Here is a 12,018-nt window from a genome sequence, read left to right on the forward strand (position 1 = left end):
GAAGGCAAGTCATAAAATTATTGAATTTTTAGAGGATAATTACTGAAGTCAAATGGTTACTGATCCAACTCAACAAAATAACACTCTAGACCTTGTTAATTGTTGTTATAGCACCCCAAAATAATCTGGTCAGTAATGTTACAGTAGGAGAATATTTTAGTTCTTGCGATCATAAATTAGTGCACGTCGACATTAGAGCTGAAACAACAGTGACTGAAAAAAAAAATGGTGCCTAACTTCAAAACAACAAATGTCGTAGAAATCCGACAAAAACTAACAGAAATACAACTATCAAATGATTGCAACACAGAGGAAGCCTGGCTAAACTTTTAACCCCTTCAACACGAAGACGTGTATATTGCGTCCTTGCGTGCCCCGTACCATATCCGAGGACGCGCATACTGCGTCCTGGCGCGCTTTAGCCAATATACGAGTTATTTTATCTTTACATTTATGCTTACATCTCAAAATTATCAATTAATTTATGCTTTTTTATGTGCACCATTTAATTCTGCATGTTTTCATGTATAATACATGATGATTATGTTGAGTTTATGGCTGAAAGCTTGTTATATTCAATAGCAACTTTTGAAATTTGGCGCGCGCGGCGATCCTGGATACGGCGTGAGGCGCTGTTTTGGACCGGCCGTAGTGAGTTTCTTTATGTGTACCATTTAATTCTGCATGTTTTCATATATAATACATGATGATTGTGTTGAGTTTATGGCTGAAAGCTTGTTATATTCAATAGCGACATTTGAAATTTGGTGAGTGGCGACCTCGGATACGGCGCGTGGAGCTGTTTTCGCTCGGCCGTAGTGGAGGGGTTAAAAATCAATTACTCACTCAGAACACATTTGTCCTATTTTGCAAGGAGCAAGATAACACTAACAAATGTCCACCTTAGTTTAAAAGTGAAATTAAACATTCGGTTAATAAGGGGGGGGGGGCGTTTCCTATAGTTGTCATCAAATAAAACTTTTTTGTTTTATGGTTTGTTGAATACATTAGGGCTTGTGGATGACTATAGTTAAGCAACAAGTGTCATAACTGTGCCGCATAACGTAATAATTGACCGTTTCCGACCCCATCACCACGCAGACCATGCTCCTGGACACTCGAGCACACCACCTTCTCTCTGATATAGATATCTTTCAAACATTTTCTCATTATTATTCTACAAAATTGAGCAATATGAGACTCTGTGTCATCTGTGGGCAGAGTTTAGCAAGCAGGCTTGCTATTGGAGAGACAAGACTATGATGCTGCATTTTTCTGCCTCAATACTTATTTCACGCATTCATCAATTCTGAGGGCTTTCAAAAAGACCCTTGACGTGCAGCGGAGAATAAGAAGACTGAGTGAACTATGACTGGGGAAGGAGAGAGGGCGATAGGAAGAACAGGAGGAGGAGGGTCAGCCGGCACCTGTCACTCCTGGTGCGGTATGTCTCATTGTCTCATGACTGTCACCACCCCCGCCTGGTCCACACCTATTGCTGGCACCTCTTCAACAACTGATACACCAATATATGTTGCTGGCACCTCCTCAACACCTGATACACCACCAGCTGCTAAGTCTATATGACCGATTCTCATCCCTAAAGCTGTCACTACAGACAAGAAAGCAGAACGTGTAGTTTTGGAATACAGGTAACTCTCGATTTACGCGAGTATTGCGTTCTTGAAGAGGTCGCGTAAATCAAAAACAATGTAAATCAAACAAGAGATTGGTTTCTGTCGAAAAATAAATACTATTTTTCAGCGTATAGCGCACACCTTTTTCTCATAAAAAATGCCTGAAAGTTTACCCCTGCGCCTTGTACGCCGAATGTACAAATTTTTAATGATTTTTTTTCATCTTTGGGGTGTTTTTAAGGGTCTGTTTTTTGTCTTATCCAATAACAACGGCAAACTTTCCTTTATCATTGTATATAATCCTTCATAGTCCGTAGCTGTCTTATAATATGTTACCATAGAATACAGGGCGATCTAATAGCTACTGTACAAAATTGAAATCGATGGAGGATTGCCATGCCTTGCTGTTATCCCGTTTTTCCGTCGGGCGCCATTTGTATGATCTTGATCTTGATGTCACAGGTGGCTTGATTGTATGACTAAAAAAAGGACCAGTACAAGCTACATAAAAAATCATATTGGAAAAAAATATCCATGTCTTCATTATTAATTATTAATATTAGTGAGAATAATGGGGTAAATATGATATCAGAAACTGTACATCATGAGTCTTGTACGAGAAGATATTTCGCGCAATACCAGCCCAGCCGCCATTTGCATTGTTTACAAACCACACAACCACACCCATACAACAAACAGCTGCATGGCGCGTGTCACCAGAAACGTGTGAATTGTGTCTTGCCTAGCTCTCTGTCATAATCTACGAGTGATGGTGGGAATAATATGCTTATTTACTTCATTCAGTGGAGAGAGAGAGAGAGAGAGAGAGAGAGAGAGAGAGAGAGAGAGAGAGAGAGAGAGAGAGAGAGAGAGAATATCCATATCACCGATATATCCACTCAGGCACTCAGTCTCAGCCTCACTCGTGTGAGGAAGAAATGAGGGACACCATGAGTGGCTAGCTAGTATTGGTACCGGTACCGAGCAGTCTGGTACCGGTACCGTACCATATAGCTAGTACCGTTGGTACCGGTAACTGCCCACCCCTATTGTTGAGTAGCGTGGCAGCGTGGGTACTGTATTGTTGTTCAAGTGGCGCGCGGGAAGAACTGTGTGGCCGCGGCGCTATGTGAGTCCAGTTGCGTGAGACATCTGGTGGCCACTCCATAAAATATCGCGTATAAGTGGAAAAAACGTGTAAATAATTTTTTATTTTTTATTTTGGACCCCGCGTTATTTCAAAAACGCGTAAACCAAACTCGCGTAAATCGAGTTTCCTGTACTGTGACTTTTAAAACATGATATACATCACCACACAAGAAGCAGCCAAAGAAGAAAAGGTTGGATGACAGTGACTACAAGCCAGGAGGGTTTTAGGCACCATCCAGGGCACCACGGACTTCAGAACACCAGTCTGACAACAAAAAGTGAATGGCGCCCCATGACACCCTCACCTATGAGTGCATAACATCCTCATTAGAGGAGGAAAGCAGGTGCCAGAATGCTCTCAAATAAATGTACTATAAAAAAAATAAAAAAAATTATATATATATATATATATATATATATATATATATATATATATATATATATATATATATATATATATATATATATATATATATATATATATATATATATATATATATATATATATATATATATATATATATATATATATATATATATATATATATATATATATATATATATATATATATATATATATATATATATATATATATATATATATATATATATATATATATATATATATATATATATATATATATATATATATATATATATATATATACACACATATGCAGTACCCTCTAAGTTTCATGATATCCAGTTTTATCCTCGCTTTCACGGTTAGTCCTCAATTCTTACCATCCCGACTTTCGCATTATCACTCCTGAGTTCAAGGCTGCTTTGACATGTACGGGTCACGTCTACTACCATCAGCGTCACACACGCTACCTTAATAGGTTTAAAAGGTTGTATCACACTGGACGTTTTCCTCCAAACATTGTGGCTATGGAGAGAGAGAGAGAGAGAGAGAGAGAGAGAGAGAGAGAGAGAGAGAGAGAGAGAGAGAGAGAGAGAGAGAGAGAGAGAGAGAGACTTATTAACACGTTAACCGCGTTTGAACTTCCTGCCACCTCCTCCCTGTCGCGTTTGGTTCAACTCGGCGCGGCCTCAATACCACGTGAGCCCCCGACTCGAGAGGAGGTGTGTAGCTTGACTGGTTATGAGCCCCTCTCGTGAAAGGTGAGATAGAGAGGATGAAAACAAGGAGAAAGGAGAAGGGTGTGGGGAGGGAGGGTCAGAAAGGAGAGTCAGGTCAGGGCTTTGGTCAGGACATGACCTGACTCAGGTCAGGTCATGTCCATACCTGTCACACACACACAGAAGGTGAAATGAGAAGGATGTGGGGAGGATGGGGCAGAAAGGAGTCAGATCATGGCTTTGGTCAAAACATGACCTGACTCAGGTCAGGTCATGTCCTGACTTGTCACACACACACACACACACACACACACACAATATTCTGATAATGGGGATTTTAATTGTAAGGAAGTGTCGTGGGAAAACTGGTCATCGGAAGGAAGTGAAGCTTCATGGGGGAACAAGGTTTTGGAATTGGTTATAGATAACGTCCTCACACAGTGGGTGGAGGAAAATACAAGATTCAGAGGAGATGAGCCATCTAGATTGGACTTGATAATCACCAGGGAGCCAGATAAGGTAACTCTCGATTTACGCGAGTTTGGTTTACGTGTTTTTGAAATAACGCGGGGTCCAAAATCCCCAAAAATGTTTAATTTACACGTTTTTTTCTACTTATATGCGATATTTTATGGAGTGGCCACCATATGTCGCACGCAACTGGACTCACACAGCGCAGCGGCCACACAGCTGAGCTCAGTTCTTTCCGCATGCCACTTGAACAACAATACAGTACCCACGCTGCCACACTACTCAACAATAGGGGTGGGCAGGTGCCGGTACCAGTACCGGTACTAACGGTACCAGCTATACGATACGGTACCGGTACTAGACTCCTCGGTACTGGTACCAATACTAGCCAGTCGCTCATGGTCTCCCTTATTTCTTCCTCACACGAGTGAGGCTGAGATTGAGTGCCCAAGTGGATATCTCAGTGATATGGATATTCTCTCTCTCTCTCTCTCTCTCTCTCTCTCTCTCTCTCTCTCTCTCTCTCTCCACTGAATGAAGTGAATATTTATTTTTCAACAGAAACCTACCTCTTGTTTGATTTACATTGTTTTTGATTTACGCGACCTCTTCAAGGACGCAATACTCGCGTAAATCAAGAGTTACCTGTATCATAGAGGAGATGAACTATAAGAGCCCTATAGGGAAGAGCGATCACGTACTTATCGAGTACATATTACGAGAAGGAGGTAAAATAATCAGGAATGAGGACTACAGGAAAGAATGGTTTAACATTAATAAGGCAAATTTTTAAAAACGTGGGAAACATTTTGAGGAAGCACAATGAGATATTTTTTTTGAGGCTGAAAATGAGAAGGAAAAATGGGCTATCTTTCTACGGATGTACAACGAAGGAGTGGAACAGTGGGTACCAAGGACGAAAGAAGGCCAGAAATCAAGAGAAGAGTGGTATAATAGAAAGCGTGTAGACGCCAAGCAGGAAAAGGAGAAGGCATGGAACAAATGGAGAAAAAATAGGAGGATAGATCAATGGAATGAGTACAAAAGGAAGAGGAATGCTTATGTCAAAGTAAGAAGAGAAGAAAAAAGGAATTTTGAGAAAAATATTGTAGATAAGTGCAAAGACCAGCCAAAACTGTTTTATAAGTTCATGGAAAGTTGAAAAATAGAGATGAGATTCAAAAAGTTAAAGTTAATGGTGAAACTTTTGATAGTATAAGTGAAATAGTAGAAGTGATGAATAACTGTTTCCAAACAGTGTTCACAAGGGAGAGTGAGTTTGAAGGTGTAGATGCAGTGCTGGGGAATGGAGTGGGTCTGGGGAGAATACAAACATCAGCAGATGATGTTAGAAAATTATTGGAAGAACTGGATGCGAGGAAATCAGCAGGACCGCATGATATATCAAATTGGGTGCTAAAAGAGTGTAACCAGCAAATAGCTGAAAAGTTGAGCAACTTGATTAATGTCTCACTAGCACAAGGGAAGGTACCGAGAGACTGGAAGAGGGCTAACATCGTCCTAATACATAAAGGAGGAAGTAAGAAAGACCCGTTGAACTATAGGCCAGTGTCATTAACAAGTGTACACTCAACCCTCGATTTGCCGGACTAAAAGGGGGGAAGGCTTGTCCGGGAATGGCAAATGTCCGGCAATGGAAAATGTCCGGGGGTCTACCCCCTTGCCGGACTTTACCCTATATATGTCCGGGAAACACAACCCACCCCCGGACTACACCTCGCATAGCTGTTTTTGGGTGGCATCGTTGTGAAGAAGAGGTGTATCCACGACAAGCACGTAAGCACAACACTCGTGTGACGCGGCAGACTTGTGTACAGTCCAGTACTAGATGTGTATGTCCGCCCGCGCTGCCATCTAGTGCCCGATTTGCGAACTTTGTCTGGCGCGGTAGTTTGAAATCGACTTGTCCCGGACTTTTTTTTTTTTTTTTTTTTTACCCCACGGACTCTTGTCCGGCAAATCCGAAATCCGGCAAATCGAGGGTTGAGTGTAGTAGCAAAGATGTGTGAGAAAATTATAAAAAAAAACAGATGGTTGGAGTATTTAGAAGAAAACAGTATATTAACAAACAGCCAATTCGGATTCAGAGGAGGACGGTCTTGTGTAACTAATCTGATCAGCTTCTATTCAAGAGTAGTTGATATAATACAGGAAAGAGACGGTTGGGCAGATTGTGTGTATCTGGACTTAAAGAAAGCGTTTGATAAAGTACCACACAAGCGATTAATATGGAAACTTAATCATGTTGGAGGTCTGGGTGGTTCAATATTGGATTGGATTATGGACTTTTTGACGAAGAGAGAAATGAGAACAGTAATCTGGAATAATAAATCAAGCTGGATGGAAGTGACGAGTGGAGTCCCCCAAGGATCGGTGCTGGCTCCGATTATGTTTGTAACTTATATTAATGACATGACAGAAGGGGTGACAAGCTATATGAATATGTTTGCTGATGATGCTAAAATAATGAGGAGGGTGGCTAATGAAGATGACTGTGTAGCCCTGAGCCAAGATCTTGATAGAATAAGTGAATGGTCACGCAAATGGGAAATGACATTCAGTACAGGGAAGTGTAGCGTGATCCATTGGAGTTTGGTAAGAGCAGTAGACGAATATCGGGCAACTACTCTCTGAGTAATGAAAGAATCATGAAAAAAACTGAAGAAAAAGATCTGGGAGTGATCATAACAGACAAGTTATCCTTTGGAAAACATATAGACCGGATAACTGGGGAAACATACAATCTTCATAGAAACATAAAAGCAGCATTTACATATTTAGATGAAGAAATGGTGAAGAAACTAATAACATCGATGATACATCCAAGACTGGAATATGCAGCATTAGTGTGGTCACCTACTATCCATATCAGACCCCATGACATACCGTTTTTTGCAAATATCTTTCAAACGAAGACTCGGATCAGCATGGTGCTGTGGCACGGATTGTTTCACACACTCCACTAATTTTTGATGCTATTGTGCACTGCCAGATGCGGTTAATTATGGCGTTTACTCTTGACTGTGATGGCAAAACCTGCGTGAGCCACTCACACATTCGGACAGGTGAGGCGTGACGTATTTGTGACGTGTATCCACCAACTACCTCCACCCCTGGCTTCTCCCACCCCTACCCTTCTCTCTCTCTCTCTCTCTCTCTCTCTCTCTCTCTCTCTCTCTCTCTCTCTCTCTCTCTCTCTCTCTCTCTCTCTCAGTGTACATGAGACGTGAAGTTATGCACACATATGACTTGTCTATAATAGAGGATATCTCGAAAGTATATGCTAAGTATGGTTGGGTGTTTTATGCACACGACTGTTTTATCTGTAACTATGAAATATAACTTTGATTCATTATTTACCTATTCACACTTATCCTTAATTTGTTCTCGATATTCTCTTGGTCAAATATATGGAAGAGTCGTAGTGCAATGACTCCTTTGCACCCACGCGGACATCGTAGTATGTTGGCCATGGCTGACAGCGATGAAAAACTCCTTCCTCCACAGGACGTGGGTATCAGCCGTCTATCGGCAGCGTGCCTGATACTTACCATGTTACGTACCTTCTTCACTTACCAAATACGGTGTAACGGTGAAACAAGCAATAACATCAATTACGATTGCTTGCGTAAACTATCCAACCTTAATCAGCATATAATTTCTACTTATCTGCCATTAATTCAAGTCACACGTGTGCATGGGTTCATATATCGTGTATGAGAGAGAGAGAGAGAGAGAGAGAGAGAGAGAGAGAGAGAGAGAGAGAGAGAGAGAAGGGGGGTATGGGGAAGAAAGAGCATGGGGGAGAAAGAAGAGGGTAGGAGGGAAAGGGAGGGGTGGGAGTAGGGGAAGCCAGGGGTGGAGGTAGTTGGTGGATACATGTCACAAATACGTCACGCCTCACCTGTCCGAATGTGTAAGTGGCTCACGCAGGTTTTGCCATCACAGTCAAGAGTAAACGCCATAATTAACCGCATCTGGCAGTGCACAATAGCGTCAAAAATTAGCGGAGTGTGTGAAACATTCCGTGCCACAGCACGATGCTGATCCGAGTCTTCGTTTGAAAGATATTTGCGAAAAACGCTATGTCATGGGGTCTGATATGGGTAGTAGATTGAAGAAAGAAATTAGAAAGTTGGAAAGAATACAAAAAGCAGCGACTAAATTACCGGAAACTCTGAGAGAACATACTTATGAAGAAAGACTGGAGAAATTGGGACTAACAACACTGGAGAGTAGAAGAGAGAGAGGGGACCTAATAGCATTGTACAGGATACAAGAGGGATTGGAGAAATTGGACAGGGAAGACCTAGTGGTACGTGACAGAAGTGTGACAAGAGGCAATGGTAAGAAATTGAAGAAGAGCGACTGTAGGAGAGACATCAGGAAATACAGTTTTCCATACAGAAGCATAACAACATGGAATGGACTTGATGAGGAGACTGTGTGTGCAAAAACGATTCATGAATTTAAAGCCAAACTGGATAATAAGCGTTATGGAGACAGGACAGCACGAGCCTAGTACGGCTCTTTTCCTGTATTTCACAACTAGGTAAACACACACACACACACACACACACACACACACAGAAGGGGAATGAGAATGGTGTGGGGAGGGAGGGGCAGAAAGGAGTCAGATCAGGGCTTTGGTCAAAACATGACCTGACTCAGGTCAGGTCATGTCCTGACTTGTCTCACACACACACACACACACACACAGAAGGGGAATGAGAATGGTGTGGGGAGGGAGGGGAAGAAAGGAGTCAGATCAGGGCTTTGGTCAGGATATGACCTGACTCAGGTCAAGACATGATCTGAGTCTCCCTTCTGCCCCTCCCCCCCCGACCTTTCTAATTTCCCCTTATGTGTGTGACGCACACCTGGAAAAGTTGTCGGTAGCCCAAGCTGCCGCCAACGCGGTGGGAAGAAAAAGGTCCAATGTGACACCAGCTTACGGACAACCGACAACTCGCTCTCGGATGGGCGTACGGGTGTTGCCAGTAGCCACAATGGTTAGAGGAAAACGGCCAGTGTGACACCGCCTTAAGGCAGTGAGGCCGCTGATTGGGTGAGCACCAGCGATGATGTCATCGGACTCTCAGCGAATCACAAGCGTGTTTTCAGAGCTCAGCCAATCATAAGGCTTCATCTGTGGCTTTAAAACGACCCATTCTCTCTTCCTGTTTTCTTCCTTTTTCCAAGGTATGTATTTTGAGATAACAAGGGAGTAAAGGAGGAAAAAAAGTGAGCTCCGGGGGGCAGCATGAGTCAATAATAATGGCGCCACTATGAACAGTTGCCTGCGCCATGATGGGCTCGGGGCCGACCATCAGGCCCAGATGGATAGTCTACTGGCGCCATAGCCCACATGTAAAAAAAAAAAAAAAAAAAAAAAAGTCCACATGCGGGATGGAACCCACTAATATATCTAGCTGCCGGTCGCTCATCCTTTAGGGATTAAAAGTTAAGTAAAAAATCCTTTCTTTTTTCTTAATTAAAAAAATCAACAACCTAGCTAATTATGCTAGAAACTGATAAATCTTGGTAATCAGAGCAAAGGATGGGAATTCCCACCATCCAAAGCTCTGAGTCCCAAGCACAAATTCCCTTCACCAGAAGCACACGGGATGATACATTTTCCTGAAAAATTCAACAAGCTTAGGTTGAATAAATATTAATGCATATTAACCCTTAAGGCGCGGGGTTGTTTGCCGTGCCTGTCCTCCCACGCGGGCATATTCAGGCTAAACCATACCTCACTTCAATCTTGCATACCTTTACTGCTACTTAACACACGTGACTGAATGAAGTATCATTGTAAAGTACATACCCTCACCTGTCCTTTGACGTTAATTTGAAATCTATATGACCATTGGTAGTGCGAGTACCGAATATTGAATAAGATCAATGAAAACGCATTATTATAGACAGTTTTCCACCCTTAGTGGACTTCCCTTCTATGATTTAGTAATAAAAGGCATAAACTTTATACAGTTTATGTGAAAAACACCCCCCAAAAATTAACTTACGGGCCTTCCTGATGTCCTTGATTGGTACTAAGGTCAAATGGCCCACATCTTATGGATGAAATTCACTGGAAGGTGAGAGGAGGTGGGATGTCTAGCGGACATCTTCTCAAAGCTAACACTGGCATACACTGACCAAAAATTAGTCAAGAGAGCATGGTTGGGTATTGTTTGAAAGAAAACGACATGCTTACTCTACTTCACCACAAACAAATTAAATTTGACAGCACGCTAAGTGAAAAAATGGCTTGTCGACTCCCGCGGTTTGAGCCCAGGCACCAGACATCGACAATTGTCGACACCCGTGCTTTAAGGGTTAAAGATTATGCCATGGACACAGATACAGACACAGTTAAAACACTGTTAATGGAGACATTGCTGCCTGGCCTAACTAAATTTTTCCTTGAAATTGGACCCCCTCCCTAATAACATCATCAATGAAATGCTGGTTCACTACAGAATTATTTTCATGACTTCTATACCAAGCCTGAGAAAGTATACCTTACAGCAGCATTCTGTACTTACCATATCCCAGAAAGTGAGGTACTTAAATGGTCCATATCCAATAGTACGCAGCTTAAGAATCTCTTCAGGGGGATTCAATCCAAAGAGGTAGGTATTAATACCATATCCATAGACCAGTACAAGTGTTAGATGGAAGATGAAACCAATGCTCATTTCCATCATGGTACAAGTGTTGAGTCAAAGCTGAAAACAAATTGGGCTATTGTTAAATTTTGCAAATCTATATTTTGTGTAGATTAACCCCTTATGTATCCAAACTTGATCTGACCAGACCTAAAAAATTAATAATGATAAAAGTGGGAATGGTAAGAAAAGATGGGAAGGTGGAATGGTTGCTGGGATGATAGAAACTGCAAGATGCTGCGTGCACCTCCCTTCCCACACACCTCTTTCCTTGGCCCCATGCTGCCACATGGCCAGAATCATGACAGAACTTGTGACATAAATACTACCAAGCACCGCTTGAATGCCATCCACCTGATTGCCTTGGCCCATCATTTTATTTCTGCATTCACAAGTACTTTTATTAACAGGTAATAAAAGAACCTTGAAACTATCAGACAAAAGTGATGCAGAGAGAGAGAGAGAGAGAGAGAGAGAGAGAGAGAGAGAGAGAGAGAGAGAGAGAGAGAGAGAGAGAGAGAGAGAGAGAGAGAGAGAGAGAGAGAGAGAGAGAGAGAGAGAGAATTACATAGATTTACATAGAAAATCAGACCACACAGACCCCATGGTCCAGACTAGGTGGTCTGTCCTTAAACCTAAGTGAATCTACATTAATCAGATGGCTCCAAAACGTTGCTTTTCTACTCGTTAATATTAAGTTCAAGGAAGTGACGGTCAACCTTGTTTTTAAAGGAGTCAATCGTGTTACACTGGACCACTGACGGTGGGAGCTTATTTCATTCTTGCACTACAACGTTGGTGAAGAAAAATTTGGTGGTCTGAATTTACTTGTCTACATTTGAGTTTTATGCCATTGTTCCTCGTTCACAAAGTGTCAGCTATCATAAACAATTTTGTTCTGTCTACATTCATGAAACCATTAAGTATTTTAAAACATTCGATCAGTTTTCCTCGGAGGCGACGTTTCTCAAGAGAGAACATGT

General features: G+C 41.8%; 1 protein-coding gene across 5 annotated transcripts in view; it reads right to left on the reverse strand.

Annotated features, from left to right (window-relative positions):
* Positions 1–12,018, reverse strand: part of LOC126984299 (androgen-induced gene 1 protein-like) — a 149,404-nt gene that overhangs the window by 127,046 nt on the left and 10,340 nt on the right. For all 5 annotated transcript variants that reach the window (XM_050837925.1, XM_050837924.1, XM_050837923.1 and 2 more), the window contains exon 2: positions 10,913–11,095. In XM_050837925.1, the coding sequence (XP_050693882.1) occupies positions 10,913–11,074 (162 nt within the window). In that variant the 5' untranslated portion in view covers positions 11,075–11,095. The remainder of the gene's footprint in view (positions 1–10,912; positions 11,096–12,018) is intronic.

Source organism: Eriocheir sinensis, chromosome 56 (assembly GCF_024679095.1).
Source record: "Eriocheir sinensis breed Jianghai 21 chromosome 56, ASM2467909v1, whole genome shotgun sequence".
NCBI lineage: Eukaryota > Metazoa > Arthropoda > Malacostraca > Decapoda > Varunidae > Eriocheir > Eriocheir sinensis.